This window comes from Macaca fascicularis, chromosome 20, assembly GCF_037993035.2.
Source record: "Macaca fascicularis isolate 582-1 chromosome 20, T2T-MFA8v1.1".
NCBI classification, from domain to species: domain Eukaryota; kingdom Metazoa; phylum Chordata; class Mammalia; order Primates; family Cercopithecidae; genus Macaca; species Macaca fascicularis.
The window spans coordinates 26,578,955-26,598,518 of record NC_088394.1 but is presented as its reverse complement, the minus strand read 5'-3'; the positions used below and the strand labels follow the sequence as shown (position 1 = coordinate 26,598,518).

Here is a 19,564-nt window from a genome sequence, read left to right as displayed (position 1 = left end):
TCCCTATTTTATAGATGAGGAAACAGGCCTAGAGGCCGTATTACATAGCCAAGTTATACAACCAGCAAAGGCTGCCAGAGGCAGGGTAACACCAGATTGACTCCGGAGCCCATAATTTAACCTGTACCACCATTGCCCTGGGGTGTGTGCTGCAGCACCCCCACCTCTGTTATTCAGTGTTCCCTGAATTCTGTGCTTTCAGCCTGTGGCCAGGCGTGTGTGTGTGTGTGTGTGTGTGTGTGTGTGTGTGTTGGGCGGGGGTGGCGGGGAGGTAACACACTGAATTTACAGGACATCTGCCTGCCTTACCAGTAGGACTTTCCCATTGCTTGTGATCCTTAAAGAGGAAAGCTGCCGTGGGGTTCGTTTGTTCCCATCTTGCTTTTATTCTTTCTTGGGTTGATCACAGTTGAGAGTGTCATTTTACTAGGAGGCCAGATGGATTTTTCACTGGGAACGGGAGAAACACAGACTGTTGGTTCCACCTCACAGCTACTCTGGTTTTTCCTTTGCAATGAATCGTGCTCTCTGATGGAAATTTGAAATTCTAGCCTAGCCAGGTGGCCTAGTGTGGAAGGCATCGGTTAGATCACATGACCACTCTGAGTGTCAATTTTCTTTCTCTTAAAATGGCAATAATAACTTGCAGAAGCCACGTGGTTAGTAAGTAAAATCGCTTCCGAAAACACTAAACACAATGGCTGGCTCATACTAGGTGCTCCTTAAGGAGTTACTCCTTCTCTTTTTCTCGTCTGGGTCTTCAGAATGTCAGAATGAAGTCCATCTTGGATCCTGGACACAAAAGATCTATGTGATTCCTTTGTGTTGGACTGCTAATATTAGCATGCCATGTCTTTAAAATGCCTGAAACTCCTCGTGCCTGTGAGCGGGTGCTGGTTTTATCTTACTGCCTTTCGTTCCTGGGAAGAAAGCCCTGTGTCCAGGGACCAGGGGTTGCCATTAGCAAGTCCCCAGTTCCTCCCAGGGGAATTGCTGGTCACTGAGGTGGTAGCTTAAATGGGGCAGTACGCCCCAGTCACCCTGGATGACGTGCGCTTACTCGGGTCTTGCTCTGCCCCTGTGGCTTTTGGCTTTAGCTGACTTGTAGTCTGGAACAGGTACCTTCAAAAAGGCAAGTAGGAGCCAGAGGGATTTTAATAATAGAAACTGAAATTCTAAAGCTGGTAAAACTCTAGAACTGTGGGAAAGGCACACAGGGCTGGTGGAACTCCTTCCGGATGGTCCCTTGGAATCACAAGGCACACACTACACTGTTCCATCGTTTACCTGCCTGATCTCTTAACAGTTCTCCCCACAAGGCTAAACACTGTCATCAGCCCTAATTTTCAGGCAAGACACTTGAGGCTGAGGGAGGTCAGCCACCTTGTCCAGGCCCACCTGACACAGCAGCAGGGCTCACAGCCAGCTCTGTGGCAGAGAGTCTGGCTTCCCCACCACAGTGCTGGGCTGCCTCTCCAGCACAAGGTTTCCAAAGGAAAGATGTGCACCAGGCTCGACTCGGTGGCTCATGCCTGTAACCCTCTACTTTGGGAGGCCAGGGTAAGAATGTCACTTGAGGCCAGAAGTTCTAGACCAGCCTAGGTGACAAAGCAAGATCCCATCTCTACAACAAATAAAAAAAAAATGATCCGAGCGTGGTGTTGTATGCCTGTAGTCCCAGCTACTCGGAGGTGAGGTGGGAGGACCGTGTGAGCCCTGGAGTTCGAGGCTGCAGTGATTGTGCGGCTACACTCCAGCCTGGGCAACAAAGTGAGACTCTGTCTCAAAAGAAAAAAAAAGATGTGACGGCATGGGGAAAGGAAAATGTTTCTGTGATTGGTATGTTGTGAAAGAGCAAAGCCAGACACAGCTTGGTTAAATAAAACAGGGCCTACTTGCTGGGCAGATACAGAAGAGAGTCAGCGCAGTTGGGATTCACAGCAGAGAAATCAGCTATGCCCTGTGGGGCAGGCAGAGCCACAGATCCCATGGCCAAAACATTCGGAGAGTCACTCCAGGCCTTCTGGAAGCACAGCCACCTCACGCTGGGCCCAGCCTCAGCACCTGCTCCGGGTCGTGGGTGCTTTGTGGGTCCTGGGGCTGATGATGCCTATCGTGGTTGCACAGAACAGCTCATAGTCCTCCCGCATCGCCCTCAGCCCCCGTGGCCAACAGCTGAGCCTCATGCTCAGAACCAGAGCAGGGGGGCGCCTTCCTGCGATCTCCAGGAGGCAAGCCATCATGACCAGAGGGCAGCTTTGGGGCTTATCCCACAATAAGAGGGGGCCCGCCACCCTGAATGCCACTGATGTTTGTCATGCCTCAGCACTGTGCTTGCTAGGTGCTGGTGGTACTATTCAGAGTAACTCCCCTACTGGCCGAGTGCATCCACTGCAGGCTGGCAGCCTGGGCTGACTGACATCCTAGCTCTGCCACTCCATAGCGCCATCACTTTGAGCAAGTGCCTTAGCTTCCGCATCTGTGAAATGGAGCTTACAGGGACCTGCCTCCCTTGGGGTTGTGGGATTTTATGGGTTAATTCATGTACCGCCCTTGGCATGGTGCCTGGCTCCCAGCAAGTGCTGGGTGGTCATGTTGAGGGATTGCTCCATGCCAGCCTCTGTACAGATGTTGTCTCGGCCATGCTAACATTAACCCCGTGACACAGAGAACACTGTCATCCCATTTTGCAGGTCGGAAAACAAAGAGTCATACTTGGTAATTTCCCCAAAGTCACAGACATGGGGAGCTGTGGAACTTGAGATGGAAACACTTCTCTGCCTGGCCCTGGAGCCCAAGTTCATCCACACCTTCCCTCCAAACGTTTATTCAGGAGGTAGTTGTGCCATTTGTTGGAGGAGGGGCATGGGATGGATGTCGGTTGCTCCACTAGTAGAGAGGTGAGGACGGTGAACCAACTTGGTGGGGAGAAGAAGGGTTTTTTTTGTTTTTTTGTTTTGTTTTGTTTTGTTTGAAACAGGGTCTCACTCTATTGCCCAGGCTGGAGTGCAGTGGTGTGATCATAGCTCACTACAACCTCAAACTTCTGGGCCGAAGCGATCCTCCTGCTTCAGCCTCCCGAGTAGTTGAGACTACAGATGCACACCTCCAAAGCCTAGCTGATTTTTTTTGTATTTGTTAGGGAAATGAAATCTTGCTCTCTTGCCCAGGGTGGTCTCAAACTCCTGACCTCAGGTGATCTGCCCTCCTCGGCCTCCCAAAGTGCTGGGATTACAGGCATGAGCCACTGCGCCCGGCCAAGATCAGAAGCTTTGAAGGCTGTGAGGCTTTTTCTCTTTTTTGCCTACTGAGGTCACGCGTTTACTAGTACCGTTTCTTGCCTTCCACCGTGTTTATTTTGAGGGCTGTCCTGTGGGTCTTTTCCTAGCTAATTAGCCTCTTAAGGAAGTTTAAAAGGAGAAGAAATAGCGCTGGGCCACTGGCTGAGGACGCCTTGGGTCTGACTCCCCTAAGTGCTGTGTTGTGGTGCTGCTCAGGCAGAAGCCAGCGTCCCTGACCCCGGGTCACTCAGCTATTCCCAGTCTCAGGGACGTTTTGAATCGGGGCGTCTAAACCAAAGGTTTAGAGCCTGGATTCTGGAGCCAGATTGCCTGGTAAATGCCAGCTTCTCACTGGCAAAGGGACATTTGTTTGTGTGAATTCCTCAGCTCCTTAGTGTTCTCATGTGGGACTGGAATGATCACCCTTACCTCCTCTGGCCATGGTGAGGGTCAGTTCATAGGGCACACAGGGAGCCTAGGACAGCATCCAGGATGTAGTACTGGATAAATGGTTGTAGTGTTATTAGGAGCAATAGGTTGCTCGTGTGAGCAGCATGGTGGGGTGGGGGTTGGGAGGGGGTTGACTAGCGGACAGTCTGGGGGGAATGGCGTGGTGGTCTTGTCTTCCTTTGTGCTGAGTGTGTTGGCCACCAGCTGCTAGAGGTGCTACTTGTAGAAAGGGAGCCTGGCAGGGGACCCTGTCCCAGTGCCTGAGGCTTTAGATAGTTCTTACTCATGTCCACAGTCCCGAGAGTCCCCTTGTCCCCATATTTCCCCTCCTGATTGCTTAAGCCTCCCATTCTGAAAGAGAGGGATTGCAGGAGAGGGCAGGGCAGGGGCCTGGAGCACAGGGCAGAGCCAAGAGGGACGGCAGGAGGCCCGGCGGGGACTTGGCAGGATCCGAGGCTTCAGGCCTGCGCTGGGGCCTTAGGTTGCCTCTAATGAAAAGCCGTGCCCTGGGGAACTTTCTGTTGCTGTGAGGAGTGGAGGGGTCAGCAGCAGGTTGGTGCCTGGGGACCACTTCTGCTGGCCGCTTGCCCTAGGCTGGCTCCCCCTAGAGTGTCTCCTGAGGTCTGTTGAGTTCCAGGCATCTCCTGAGTTCCAGGCCCTAAGATGCTTATTTGTGAACTTCACCTGCAAGCCACATGCTGTGCCCGCAGAAGAACCTCCTGCTCGAGTAGAGGTGGCTGGTCCTGACTTTCCTTGGACCTCAGTCTTGTGTGCTGTCGGGGGTGGCATTTCACACTCGCGGGCAGGGTCCTGTACTAGAGGGCTGGGCTCCAGGGCCAGAGTCAGTGCCCACTCCTTGCTGTAGCACCCAGGATTCTGTGCATCCACATGCTGATGAAAATTGGTGGAGAAGCTGTCCCTATTATTCTTAGGACTACTGTAACAAATTACACCAACCTAGTGACTTCAAACCACACAGATAGATTACTATCTGAAATGACTTTCACTAGGGTAAAATCAAGATGTTTGCAGGGCAGTGTTCCTTCTGGAGGCTTTAGAAGAGAATTCATTCCCTGGCCTTTTTTAGTTTCTAGGAGGCACCTGCATTCCCTGGGTTGTGGTCCCTTTCTCTGTTTTCAAACCCAGCAGTGTAGCATCTTCCAGTCTCTCACTCTGATCCTACTGCCTCTCTCTTTTAACGACTTTTTGTTGTTGTTTAGTGTTTTGTTTTGAGACAGGGTCTCTGTCACCTGGGCTGGAGTGCTGTGGTGTGAGCTGGGCTCACTGCAACCTCGACCTCCCAGGCTCAAGTAGTCCTCTCACTTCAGCCTCCTGAGTAGCTGGGACTACAGGCACATGTTACCACACCTGGCCAATTTAAAAAAATTTTTATAGAGTTGTGTCTTGCTATGTTGCCAAGGCTGGTGTTGAACTCCTGGGCTCAAGTGATCCTCCCTGCTTTGGCCTCCCAAAGTGCTGAAATTACAGATGTGAGCCACCATGCCCAGCCTAAGGAATCTGTGGTATTACATTGGGCCCACCCAGATAATCCAGGATAATCTTATCTCAAAATGCTTAACTTCACCCTGACAACAATGACCCCCAAAAATCCACAACGCCTTAATTTAATCACTTCTGCAGAGTCCCTTTGGCCATGGAAGGCAACATGTTCACAGGTTCCGGGGATGAAGATGTGAACATCTTTGCAGGGCAGTTTTCCCACTCCGGGTTATCGTGTATCACAGGATATCTTGGTGTTCATGTTGGAGACCGGTGACCTTAACTGAGTCGCTTTTCCCGTCACTTACAAGCTGTTGGGAGCTTGGACAAGTTATTCAACCCCTCTGTTCCCTAGCGTCTTCATCCAAGGGTTGTTGGGACCGAATGAGTTAGCACATGTCAAGTGTCAAGAAGTCCCCATTTTTCCTTGTACCTTTTCTAGTTCTTACCTACATGTACACTTATCTTTCTCTTGTTATAGCCGTAGGCACAAGTGTGTTATTTTTTTCCCATGTTTTACTTTTGTAGGTTGCAGTATAGGTGCAGTGCGATGATTTGAAGGCAGACACTAGTCCACAGAAAGTGAGGTGGCTGGTAGGTATGCCACCCTCCACCCCCGTTGCTGATTTTTTTGTAGTACTCATAAGATTGCTCTGATGCTATAAAGAGTACTATAGTGAACCTATTAGTACTGATAGCCTTGTCCTCCTTTTGAGTTGTTTTCTTGGAATAAACGTTTACACTTGGAATCATTGTAAAATCCCCTCGAAATGCTCTAGAAGGGTTATACAGCTCATTTACACTGCTGCCACACCTTATTGGCAGTGAGTATTAGCTTAAAAGGAAAAAGATATTTTTTATCCTTTTGGCAAATACCGCTTGCGTGCCTGCTGAGTGTGGGCCGTGTCCTGGGTGCTGGGAAGAGACAGGCACGTCTCCTGTTGTCATGGAGCTGGTCTCCAGCAGGAGAGGGCGACTGTTGATTTAACAGAACTAATAGCACCTCGTTATTCCTTCCATTTGCATTGCTTTCTTCCCTCATTCTTCTAAAAACAAAAAGCAGCTTTATGGAATACATTGTCAGGTCTTGTGGTCCTGACCACATTTTTAAACCTCCGGACATGGTGATGTGTATGACCTTTGTGGGGATCTCTGTCTCTGCCGACATGTGCTGTGATATTTCAGAACCCCTCACCTCCCCCAGGCAGCGCTGCTTTCACTCATTGCTGGAAAACCCGTGCTTGTGTTGCCAGGGACTGATGTCATGGTTCGGTGCCTCAAGCTGCTGAAGGAATTTAAACGGAATGACCATGATGATGACGAGGACGAGGAGGTCATCTCCAAGACAGTGCCTCCCGTGGACATCGTGTTCGAGCGGGATATGCTCACGCAGACCTATGACCTCAGTAAGTCTTGTTCCCACACCAGCTTGGATGTGGTTCCCGAGAATCTGAGTCAAGAAGTGCTTTGCCCACATGTGGAGAGAGGACTCTGCTATAGAGAATGTAATACAATGGGAAGCGCCTTGGTTCCCCAGAAGGGTTCAGGCTTTGAGATCAGATTGGAGTTTGAATCCTTGCTCTGCCACTTAGCCATATGACTTTAATGAGGTCTCTGAGCCCCGGTTTCCTCATCTGTAAAAGCAGGCATTTTAAAGTTCTCCAGAGACACAGAATCAGTAGGAAAAATATATGTAGATGTATGAAAGGAGCTTATTAAGGTAATTGGCTCGTGCAGTTATGAATGCTGAGAAGTCCCACTAGCTCATCTGTGAGCTGGAGGCCCAGGGAAGCATCAGAACTAGGGAAGCCGCGGGGGCATGCCCCAGTTACCTAAGGCTGGAGAGCCTGGAGTTCTGATGGCCAAGAGCGGCAGCAGAGGGGGCTGCAGCTCCAGAAGAGAGAGAGGGCAAGTTCGCCTTCCTCTGGCTTCTTGTTCTGTCTGGGCCCCTGGCTAATGGAATGGTGCCCGCCCACATGGAGGGCAGATCTGTCCCACGTAGTCCACTGAGTTACACACCAGTCTCCTTCAGAAACACCGTCACAGGCACACCCAGAGATAAAACCTGACCAGTGATCTGGGTATCCCTTAATCCAGTCCCATTGACAACTAAGGTTAACCATCACATGTCGAGAGCATCAACACTAGCACATTATGAGGATAAATGAATCAAAATAAAAGAGCTGCTATAGGGTCTGGTGCATAGAAAGCACTGAAAAAAGAAAGCTATTACTATTATTATTCAAAGGTTCAAGAGCTATCTGTTGTTTTCTAAGATTGGTCTGGTGTTACCACAGGCCAGGAATCTATGATAAATGGGCAAAGAAAACATTCTCTCCAATTCCTAACCCTTCCCCCAGGTCCCCTAACTTTTGTGTAGGACAGCAGTGACCTAGTGTCATAGGTGGTGTGGCCTCAGGTCCCTGCAGGGAGGACAGAGCAGAAGGTGAAGCGGCTACAGGGGATCTGACTGAGCTGTGGGGTTGGCCCAGCCTTTTTGGAGGGCTGTTTGGTAGCTCCCTTCACATCTCTCAGAATGGGTTCCTCACAGCACAACTGGGGAAACGCTGCCCTTAACCCTTTTTTTTTCTCTTTCTTTTTTCTCTTTTTTGAGATGGAGTTTCACTCTTGTTGTCCAGGCTGGAGTGCAATGGCGCCATCTCAGTTCACTGCAACCTCTGCCTCCCAAGTTCAAGTGATTCTCCTGCCTCAGCTTCCCAAGTAGCTGGGATCACAGGCCATGTGCCACCATACCCGGCTGATTTTTTTTTTTTTTTTTTTTTGAGACAGAGTCTCACTCTGTTGCCCACGCTGGAGTGCAGTGGCACGATCTCGGCTTCCTGCAAGCTCCGCCTCCCAGGTTCACGCCATTCTCCTGCCTCATCCTCCCGAGTAGCTGGGACTACAGGCACCCGCCACCACGTCCAGCTAATTTTTTTGTATTTTTAGTAGAGACGGGGTTTCACCGTGTTAGCCAGATGATCTTGATCTCCTGATCTCGTGATCCGCCCGTCTTGGCCTCCCAAAGTGCTGGAATTGCAGGCGTGAGCCACCGCACCCGGCCAAAAGGAAGATACTTCTGAAAAGTCAAAGAGCTTTGCCACCACGTCTACCTTGCGGCTCGTGTGCTTTACTGCTGGGACTACCTGCCTACCTCCCAGTTCCTAAGCCAGCTCCTTCCTGGAGTTCTTAGTTCCAGCTTAGTAGGATGCATTTAAAGGGCCTCTGAGCGGCAGATATACTCACAATCCTGACATACACCAGCTTATGACAGCCCAGGAGTGGACAGGCTACACACAGCAACAGTGGGGCCCAGTGGTCTGCGAGTCATTTACTCCAGAGTTGAGGAATACCATTTCCTTTCAAAGTCCCCGCTTGCACGACTCTTACGGGACCGTGCAGTAGTCAGGGTCCACAGTGCCTCTGTGTCTATCAAGAAACACTGGGAAATGAAGAATACACATTAAAAAAAGTTCTGAATTAAAAATTATTTTGATGCTTCTTAAAGAGGTCAGTTTCATTGATCTGAAACAGTTCATTCATGCGAAAGGGCTAATTTCTTGCCATTGGGTAAAGCCTATTGGGTTCCTGCATTTTCGTATTTCAGCTGTTGATCACCTGACATTTAGTATTTTAACGTGGTGTCGTGAGATAGTAAGCATTCAAACATTAGCTGTTAGCGTTACTAGCCTAGCATAGTATGTTACTCAGAGGCTTGGGAGGGAAGCACACTTGGGAGGATAAGGGAGAGAAATGGCGTATGTTTTGTTCTGTCTGTTAATTTCACAGCATTGAAATGTCTGCTGAAAAAGTGGGCTGGAAACTGACTTGTGTAGAACAGCTCCTTTGCAGCCGTTTGGGTTCATGTGTATTGTTTCTCACAGTTGAGCGCAGAGGCACGAAAGGAATTTCCCAAGCTGAAATCCGAGTGGCTATGAATGTGGGAAAACTAGAAGCAAGAATGCTGTGCCGACTCCTTCAAAGATTCAAAGTTGTCAAGGTAACATCATGAGCCTTCCCCCAACACTCCTTGTCTTTGGAGGTACATGCGGTATATTCGCTAAGGAGCATCTCAGTCAGAAGATTCGATGGCCTGACATGTGTGTCAAGGAGGCAGTTGGCCTCCCCGGGGCTGAGTGCAGTCCATAGCCATGTTATGTCTCTCCCTCACTGTGGTTCCTGTTTGTCTTCACTTTTTAAGAATTGAATGACTTGTCAGCTTTGAAAAGTCAGAAAGTAGCCGGGCATGGTGGCCTACACCTGTAATCCCAACACTTTGGGAGGCTGAGGCAGGTGGATCACCTGAGGTCAGGAGTTCGAGACCAGCCTGGCCAACATGGTGAAACCCTGTCTGTACTAAAAGTACAAAAAATTAGCCAGGCGTGGTAGTGCATGCCTGTAATCCCAGCTACTCGGGAGGCTGAGGCAGGGGAATTACTTGAACCCAGGAGGCAGAGGTTGCAGTGAGCCAAGTTGGCACCATTGCACTCCAACCTGGGCAACAAAAGTAAAACTCCATCTCAAAAAGAAAGAAAAGTCAGAAGGTGATGTGGCCACCCCAGGAGCCTACTCCCATGTGGGGACAGTCAGCTGGGGCTGGCCACTCTGTTCACCTGCTTCAGACAAAGCAGTGCTCTCCAGGGTTCCACCATCCCCACCTGGCCCTCCTTCTCATGCATGTTACTTGCCAGGTGCCTGGGGACATCGAGTTGGCCAGCTATGCCCGTCTGGCACTCTTCTTTTGTAATTCAGACCTGTGGTCTCAGCCCCTGACATGCCACTCTCGTCTTGCTCACGATCTGGTCATCTGGCTGGAAGGCAGTATTATAGTTGGGTGAATGACTGCAGCACACTTAGCCCCATCCTGGCATGTGGTGGTACCTAGATGTTACTCTTCTCCTGTCAAAGGCCCTGGGAAGAGCCCCTTGCCCTTTTCTGGAAGTTAAAATGGGTGTGGATCACTGATGCCCAGTCCACCAATCCTCATGGCAGTGGCTAAGTGCAGCTCGAGTTCTCCAGTCTAACTTTTCAGTCTGTATCACAAACACTTGCTGCTTACTGACCGTTTTGTGTGGGCCACGTCCTGTCCCAGGCACTGGGGCTATATGGAAGGTTAAGTCAGGGCCCTGCCCCTGAGAAGCTCATAGCCTCATAGAGCAAACACACATTCAGGGTTGTACTTCAGAAAAGGATCCCTGTGGAAGCAAGACCTGGGGGATTACAGAGAGGAAGAGCCTGGAGGAAGCATCAGTGTTGCCCAACCCAGGGCCCAGGCAGTAAGACAGGAGACACAGAAGAAAGACAATGAGGAAATAGACGCCACAGACCACCTGAACCCCTGTGGGTATGATGCCCTCTTTGCAGTGGGATAAACACATCTTATTCCCTCTAGGGATTCATGGAAGACGAAGGTCGGCAGCGAACCACCAAGTACATTTCCTGCGTGTTTGCAGAGGAGAGCGACCTAAGCCGGCAGTACCAAAGAGAGAAGGCCCGCAGTGAGCTCTTAACCACTGTGAGCCTGGCATCTATGCAGGAGGAGTCGCTTCTGCCTGAAGGCGAGGACACCTTCCTCTCTGAGTCGGACAGTGAGGAGGAGAGGAGCAGCAGCAAGCGGAGATGCAGAGGGTCCCAGAAGGACACAAGAGCCTCTGCGAACCTCCGGGCTAAGACCCAGCCTCATCACTCCACCCCAACCAAGGGTAGGGAGCGCGTGGGGCGGGCGGGGGCTGCGTGCACTGCACTACTGGGCACCTGCAAGAAACACCCCTTCAGTTCAGCAAACGCCTGCAGTTGCCCTTGGAACCATCCTAATGAGAGGCCCGATGCTGTCACTTGTACCACATCATCATGGGTTTGGAGGAGAGGGTCCTGTGGTATCTCCTGGCTGCTTGCAAATCATTTCTTCTTGGCCGATGTTTTGTTTGCTTGTTTTTACTATTAAAGGATGGAATTTCATAAGCTTCCTCTGCCCCCTCCCCTCCAACAGTCTAAGACTCCTCCAAGTTTTTAGTTTAGTTATAGAAAACTTTTTTTAAATGCATAGTGAGTGGTGCTGATGACCCGTTTGCAAATCTGGTACCCAGCTCTGAGCCCCCTGGGTACATTGTTAAATGTCCAGTTTAGGAGGGACTCCTACTGGCATTTCATAGGTAGAGGCCAGGATGCTGTTTAACATCCTGCAATACACAGGACAGCCCCTGACACAGAGAATTAACTGACCCAGACGTCAGCACTGGCTAGGTGGAGAAGCCCTGCTGTAGATGAGAGGCCAGAAGGAGGAGCCCAAGCTACTGCTGGTCTAATTCCCTCACCTTTCAACTGACTCTCAGCAGAATCCTCTGGCCCGTGTGGGTCTGGTCTGACTGCCAAGCAGGAATGCCCTCCTGGCCTCCCCCTTGATTTGTTCTACCTCTTTCCTCCACCACAGGTGGGTGGAAAGTTGTAAACCTACACCCAATGAAAAAGCAGCCACCCTCCTTCCCAGGAGCCGCTGAAGAGAGAGCCTGCCAGAGCCTTGCCAGCAGGGACAACCTCTTGGATACCAGCAGCGTCTCAGAACCCAGTGTGTCCTTTGTCTCCCACTGTGCGGACAGTAACAGTGGTGACATAGCTGTGATCGAGGAGGTCCGGATGGAAAACCCAAAGGTCAGTGCATGCAGAGGGAGGGAGTTGTCTCCGAGAAGGAGCCTGTGGCCTCATGGTTTCTGTGCTTAGGAATCACATGATCGCAGTGGAGTCATCCACAGCGAGAGTGCTGCGTGCCGAGGCCTGCCTGTGCTTCCCGCCGAGGCCTGCCTGTGCTTCCCGGGCAGTAGCGCGGTGCTCATTTACACACCACCTTCATGCAGCCTGGGCCCTACGCAGAGATTGTCTGCATGGTTATCCACCCAGTGGCTTATTAATTTCCAACAACTTATTCTTTTCAGTTAGATTTGTTTTAGAGGGAAACCTATATGCCTAATTTAGATCAATGGTTCTTACCCAGTTTTACCCCTTTTCTGTTCATTGGATGCCACAACTCTCTATGGAGTCAGGATTGGCATTTACCCCAGGGGACATTTGGCGATATCTGGAGACAGTTCTCAGTGCCACACTTAGGGAGAGGCTGCTACTGGCATCCAATAGGGAGAGGTTAGAATGCTGTTAAACATCCTACAATACACAGGACAGAGCTTCACAGCAGAGAATTTCCTGGCCCAAATGTCAGCACTGGCAACGTGGAGAAACTCTGCTTTAGATAAATGGCCAATATCATTTGTCATAAAAAAGAAAGTAATCATAGAATAGATACAATAAAATCAAAACTATTAGTACATTCCAGCCAGTTACTGTTATATATCAAGGAGTTAAAGACACAGTGAAGTCAAACCAGTACTTTCATGAATATAATTGGAAGGGTTAAAAGACAGTTGATAAGGAATGCCTTTCCCATTATGTGATTCAGTTCACCTAATGCCATGTCAATACTGGACACATAACAGTACTTCAGACACTGCCAGTGCCACCCCCTATATTTTGGAAACACTGAGTAGAGAATGAGGCACCTAGCATGGAGTAGTAGATGCATGATCTGGGGTGGCTTTTGATGGTGTTGCTGCTGTTTATGTATGTTTTTTAATTAATTAATTTTTTTGAGACAGAGTCTTGCTGTGGTCCCCAGGATGGAGTGCAGTGGTATGAGCTCGGCTCACGGCAGCCTCCGCCTCCTGAGCTCGAGTGATCTTCCTGCTTCAGCCTCCTGAGTAGCTGGGACTGCAGATTTTCTCTTCTGCAGGCACGTGCCACTGCACCTGGCTAATTTTTGTATTTTTTTTTGTAGAGATGAGGTTTCATCATGTTGCCTAGGCTGGTCTTAAACTCCTGGGCTCAAGTGATCCTCCCAACTCAGCCTCCCAAAGTGCTGGGATTCCAGGTGTGAGCCACTGCGCCTGGCCACTGCTGTTTCATTCAGCCCTGTAAGGTCAATGTCAGCTTTGGTCTGTGAGAGGAAAGCGAGGCCCCTAGGGATAGAATAACTTGCCTGCGCAGTCCCTACCCTATGCCACTTCTCCCTTTTTGGAATGGTGGCCTGTACTTTGGAAGTATTTCTATGGCAGAGGTGATGGGGCGTGGGGTTGATTTTTTTCTAGACCCTTTCAGGCTTTTTCTGTTCATTGGATGCCACAACTCTCTATGGAGTGAGGATTGGCATTCTTTCTAACCAGGGAGGCCGGGCCTGCCAGCAGTGGAACCCAGCAGGTCCCCTAGAGTCCTGCCTGCCTTCCTCCCCCTGCCATCCCCTTTGTACCTCTGTGCACTTCCACCAGGTCTTAAAATCCCTGACTTGTTTCCTAGCTCAGCTCTTCCTCTCACTCATGGAAGTCCATTCCCAGAGTAATGGCAGCACCGTGGTCCTCCCCACATCCTTGCTGAAAAGAATGGCACCCACTGCTTGCCTGGAGGCTCTTGGCAGAGCACGTTCCCTTTGCTGTCCAGCAGCCCCATGGAAAGTGGCTAGATTTACTCACATGATTTTCCCCCAAACTTTTCACCCTGAAACACAAGGGTGAACAAAGGACTTTCTGCCCCTCTTGGGACCCTTCTTGAATCTTTGATTCTTTCCCTCTTCAACTGTGTCTTGCCTGGAGCTCCCACAGTGGACAGGGAAGTGGGCTGGGGCCTGGCTGTTCAGATGCCATCACCGAGTGACCTCCTTGGGCACTTTCTCATTTCCTGAAATTGCTACTCCAAGCTGGGAGGTGACAAGCAGAACATGCCCTGGGGCTACCATAAGGCGTTGACTTGGATCCAGTGATTCACAAGATGTGTATGAGAGTTAGGATTTCTTTTCCATATAGGGTTCACATTTGGGCTTTCACATTTTGATCCAATGTTGGGTGAAACAGTTCATCTTAAGCTCATTAAGAGAGAAAGACATTACAAGATAAGTAGATGATTTAGTGAGGATAGAAGAGGAAGCACAGATCCACTCATCCTAATTTTCCTAGAGGAACCCTATTCTGAACTCAAAAGCCGTCTTCTGCCTCATGTCACTTTTTGTCCAGAGACTGCCCTGGCTTCTTCCATCTGGAGTCAGAGGCCCCATCCTGGCACGTTCACTCCCCATGAAACCCTGGAAATTAGCCACACAGCCCTGGTTTCCTCTTCTGTACCATGGGAACTATGATGATAAAAGTGTTAAGAGTTTTTGATGAAAAAAACCCAACAATACCTGGCGTGTAATTGTCAGTATGTCAGTTTCTTCCATTCCACTGTGGGAGAACCAAAAGGGAATTGAGAGAACACTTCAGGAGCTGCTGGAGTAGATGCCTCTGATTTCTGTCCTGAAACCAGCTGATCTTCATAAACTGGCCCAGGGTCCTCTGCTGGCCGATGTCTTTTTCAAAGCATTGAGGTGGTAGAGTAGTGGGATCCTGTGTAGGAGAACAGGCTTCTCGGCTTCCCTTCTTGAAAGATAGGAGTAGAAGTTCCTTGAAGAGGGCCAGTGCACCCACAAGAGTGGCGTGTGGCCCCCAAACCTTGCCAAGCCCATTTCATCTTGTGCTTTTGGTCTCTGTTCTAGGAGAGTACCAGTTCCCTGAAGACTGGGAGGCACAGCTCAGGCCAAGACAAACCACACGAAACTTACCGACTGCTGAAACGCAGGAATCTGATCATAGAAGCTGTCACCAATCTTCGCTTAATCGAGAGTTTATTCACGTAAGGAGCTGTCTGTCTGTCTTCTTGCACTAACAGTAATCCTTCTACCAGTTAGTCATCACAAGCCATGGACACCACTGAGCGGCCTTCAAATCTGTGTCCCACTGTGTAGATTCTCGTCTCGTTCCTTTACAGTAGGAAGGATTTAGAGTTTACTCTTATTCAAAAGGAGCAGATAGTGAGGAATTATCAGCACACTAGTCAGAGAGAGAATGGCTGAGTAGGAAGCAGAAGTCACAGGGAAAGTGCGTTTGTCTTTTCCTTACCTGGAAGATGGTTGCTGTAGAAGGGCTATGGAGACACTTAAGCGGGTAGTAGCATTACTTCCAGACTTTTAGTTCTCCATGGTGCATTTTGTGCAAATAGAATCTTCTAGAGGAGAAAAAACAAGAGACACAAGTAGAGCTTCTGTGTTTGGGATGGAGTAGAGGCTCTGAACTCTGATGTGGTTCTTGTAACCTCCTGTCACCACCACCTCCTGGGTGGCATTTTCAGGGCTTCTGAGGCACCCAATGTGAGAGCCACTTGGTGAGGAGGAGCCTTACCTTCCATCAGGGACATGGCTTCTTCCTCATACTCCGTCTCTAACGAAGGCTGAATGGGAGGGGGTAGGGACCATCTGCACACACTGTCACCTTGTTCTCCTCCTCTGAGTCATGAGAGGTTTAGCTAGGTGTTCCTAATGTCCCTTCTGGCCCTGCATTCTATTTTTTATTCTTTTTCTTTTTTTTTTTCTTTTGAGATGGTGTCTTGCTCTGATGCCCAGGCTGGAGTGCGTGATGCAATCTCAGCTTACTGTAACCTCTGCATCCTGGGTTCAAGCGATTCTCCTGCCTCAGTCTCCTGAGTAGCTGGGATTACAGGCACCCACCTGGCTAATTTTTGTATTTTTAGTAAAGACAGGGTTTCACCATGTTGGCTAGACTGGTCTCAAACACCTGGCCTCAAGTGATCCGCCCGTCTGGGCCTCCCAAAGTGCTGGTATTACAGGCGTGACCACCACGCCCGCTGGCCCTGCGTTCTTTGATCAGTGATCTAGAAAGATCACCATCGTGATTCAGTAAGACCTAGAGGTATTCAAAACGCACTTCAGATCTTACGGGCTAGTAATAAACCGAAGCAGCCCTTATCTGGATGTTAAATTAGCATTCGACTTGGTGAAGACAGGTTTCTATCATGGTGCACAGTTTCCCTGCCATCATGATCTCAAATTGTAGTCTCTTAAGCTGCTGGTGAAAGACTCAGCTGTGGAGCTGCTGTCTTTGGTGGCTCGTCCTTATCTGATACGTTTGCCACAGAGGGAAACAATCACTAACGTCTCAAGAAGTCAGTCTTTCCAGGGTGGGGAAACCCTCTTTGATCTTTCCCTGTTTCTGTTGGTACCGTGAGGCATGTCTCTGTTGCCTGGGTTGAGGAAGGCCTTCCACGTTGAGATTGGGAATGTTACCTGCTTATTTTGTGATTCCCAGGATTCAGAAGATGATCATGGATCAGGAGAAGCAGGAAGGTGTGTCCACCAAGTGCTGCAAGAAGTCCATCGTCCGCTTGGTGCGGAACCTGTCTGAGGAAGGTCTCTTGCGATTGTATCGGACCACCGTCATTCAAGATGGCATCAAGAAGAAGGTAACCAGGGCCTCCCCTGATGTCCAGAGCCAGCCTAGTGCTGTTGCAAGTTTTTGTCTAGCTTCTCTTGTCATTGCTGTATCCTGGTAGTTGCTTTATTACCAGTGACTGGGAATTTCCCATTACGCCTCCTGATTTGGGGAATACAGGTTAGCTGGAAACAGAAAAGAGCAAAAATTTGCTAGGATTGTAAAGCATGTCAACTCCAGGCAGCAGCTGTGCAGGCATCCAGCCCCGCAGCCATCCTTGAAGAAGCAGAAGGCAGGCAGAGGCATATTGAAGTTCAGTCATTGTGGGACAAATGAAATAACATTTAGAAGGTGGGAAATTTAGACTAAGCAGCAAGAACGCTTTCCTCAGAGAGCTGAGGAAATATCCCAGAGGAAGCAATGGCATTGAGTCAGTGAGGATGCGCTGCCGGGTTATCCGATGGGAGCAGTACATCTCTTCCGCCTCAACATGTCTATTTCTGTAAAATTTAAAGTTTAGGGGGATGCATTCCCATAGCAACTGTAGCTCAGCAGCTTCATGGACATTCTAAGGCACACGTTTTTCACAGTCAGGGTAATTTGTGATGGTACAGCCAGGCACCAGGGCCAAAGGGAATGGTTGTGTGGGGACAGTCGCTCATAATTTCCTGACCTTTTCTTCTGACTGCATTTTAAATCTCTGCCTTAAGAAAGCTCTGCTTTGATATTTTGTTTTCTTAATAAGCTAGCAAGGTCATTTTTGCTTTTCTACTTTTATTTTTTGAGAAATTTGAAAACTGCAGAGCAGTACGAAAAATGACTTAAGAAACAACAGTGTCTATCCTTCCCACATTGACAGCTCTTCTCAGTTTTTATATCTACTGTAAGTCTTTTTAAAATAAAACAATAATGTTCCCTGGCCCCTGCTCCCTGCTTCCCCACCAGCCTGCCACTTGTGCCCTGAGCAGTGGCAGTGGGTTCCTGCGCTGCCCTCTCTCAGTGAAGGCCGAGAAAAACTAGCCCAGTAGCAGCAGTGTCTTCGATTTCTGTTCATCTTCAAAGAGTGCAGGCGCTGAAGACAGGAATCCCCCGACCCTCCCACCCTCCAGTCTAGGGTTAGGGAGAGGCAGGCAGGCATAGGCATCAGCTATGTCTCCAGGCAGTGCTGGAGGGAGTGGGCGAGGGACGGGGGCAGCGGGTAAGCATGGGGGGCCACATAACCTCAAAAATGAAAGTGCCCAGGCCTCTTGCCACAAGGTCCCACTATAGTAGCTGGAAAGGGCTTCCGTCGTGTGCATGTGACTCTAGTACCAGCGTAGGTTTCCAGGCAAGACTTTCTCTGGCACCCAGAGCATGTGCTGCTGGCAGCTTTTGATCTGCTGGGGCCATGTGGACTGGAGCTGGTGTGCCTGTGTCAGTCTTTTGCCTTTGCTCCTGTGTTCTCCCCCGCCCATGGGGCCTCTGGGAAGTTTGCTGGGCCGTTTGGCTGTGGAAAGTGGGGCAATGTGAGTGCTGTATATTTCTCCCTTGCCTTTGACTTCTCTGAAATGTTGCCTCACTGCATCTCATTTGAGCTTCACAAAACCACAAAGCTGGTGGTTGGGGATGGGGGCGGGGTGGTCCTTATTTCACAAATGAGGATCAGGAGAAAATGAGCCAAGAGTGGCGTTCGGGAGCCCTCGTCTAGGCATTGTTGCCTGCCCCGTTTCCAGATCTATCTGAGCCCGTGTTCAGCATGAAGCTGCTGGCCAGAGTGGATACTCAGACAGCCTGACCTTGCTGTCCCCTGCCTCAGCAAAGACAGGCAAGAAGCATGGCTCCCTGGGGTCCTGGCCATCCTCACCTGCCACAGCATGACTGGTGCGCTCACACACACCGTGCTCCACTCCCCGACTCCCTGCTGAGCGTTCAAGTTACTTCCCTTCCACACAGTCTGTTTTTCATCTTGTGTATCTCTCATGAAATGATAACCACCTTAACTGTTCAGCTTCAGTAGCTCGGAAAAGGTAAAACAACAAAAGCAGCTCTAATTCTCTGCCGGTTTGTTTGGACGTGCGCCTGGCAGGAGTCCCATGATGGCACTCTCAGCAAGGGTAGATTAATGAAAGCCGCTTACCTTTTCCAGATGGAAGCCCTCAGGACTCACGAGCAACTGGGAAATTCTCAGATAGTGGGAAGGGGGTACAGAGCAGCCCACCAGGTAGCAACAGAAACCAGTGGGCTGTGACAGCCCAGTGAGGGATTTGCAGGGGGACGGCTCTGTGTCCTGGCCCGATTCCTCAGTAGGGCTGAGCAGCCCCGGCACCCATGGCAGAGCCTGATTGCTTGGTCACTTGAGGGGTTTGGCTGCCAGTAGCTGCACCAGCATACTGTTCAGCAACACATTTTGTTTCGATCTCCTAATTGTGTTTTGGAAATGTTAATGAAAACAGGTGTGACTGAGGTTCCACCAGGAATCGACTTGTGGAGCCAAGTCTTCCTCAGCTCTTCTCTGACCTGTGGGATGCTCCAACCTCTCTCTCCAGGTGGATCTGGTGGTGCACCCGTCCATGGACCAGAACGACCCTCTGGTGAGAAGTGCCATCGAGCAGGTCCGCTTCCGGATCTCCAATTCAAGCACAGCCAACAGGCAAGTGGAGGCGCCTGGGAGGAACCCATAGCAAGGCTGCCAGGCCTGTGTGTCAGCCTGCAGCAGTCCATAAGAGCCCTTTCTTTATACCTTCATGGATCAGTGGATTTGTTGGTTTGGAGTTCATGGTCCATGATATCCTAGTCTAAATAAGGACCAATTTCAGGATTCTGTAGGGGGGAAGAAAGTCCTAATGGTCTTTATTCTGTCTGATAGAGTGTGGACAGAGCACTCCCCATCGTAGGCCTCTGAAGTCTGACACTCACTCTCATAATGGCTCACAGTGATTCTGGTTGCCTTTCTCAGATCTTCTCTAATGTCATTCATAAACCATGTAATGAGCTGAGAGAAAACTCAGGGGAGGGAGAAAGTTCTTAGCTGTGTCTCAGCTAGAAACTCTCACAGGCAGG

General features: G+C 49.8%; 1 protein-coding gene across 2 annotated transcripts in view; it reads left to right on the top strand.

Annotated features, from left to right (window-relative positions):
• GTF3C1 (general transcription factor IIIC subunit 1) overlaps window positions 1-19,564 on the top strand; it is an 86,709-nt gene that overhangs the window by 29,946 nt on the left and 37,199 nt on the right. The window contains exons 7-13 of one of the 2 annotated variants that reach the window (XM_015442311.3): window positions 6,485-6,637; window positions 9,116-9,231; window positions 10,624-10,933; window positions 11,719-11,879; window positions 14,797-14,933; window positions 16,403-16,556; window positions 19,051-19,154. In XM_015442311.3, the coding sequence (XP_015297797.3) occupies window positions 6,485-6,637; window positions 9,116-9,231; window positions 10,624-10,933; window positions 11,719-11,879; window positions 14,797-14,933; window positions 16,403-16,556; window positions 19,051-19,154 (1,135 nt within the window). Of the gene's footprint in view, window positions 1-6,484; window positions 6,638-9,115; window positions 9,232-10,623; window positions 10,934-11,661; window positions 11,880-14,796; window positions 14,934-16,402; window positions 16,557-19,050; window positions 19,155-19,564 lie in introns of both variants that reach the window. The other variant, XM_005591522.4, reaches the window with a different exon arrangement.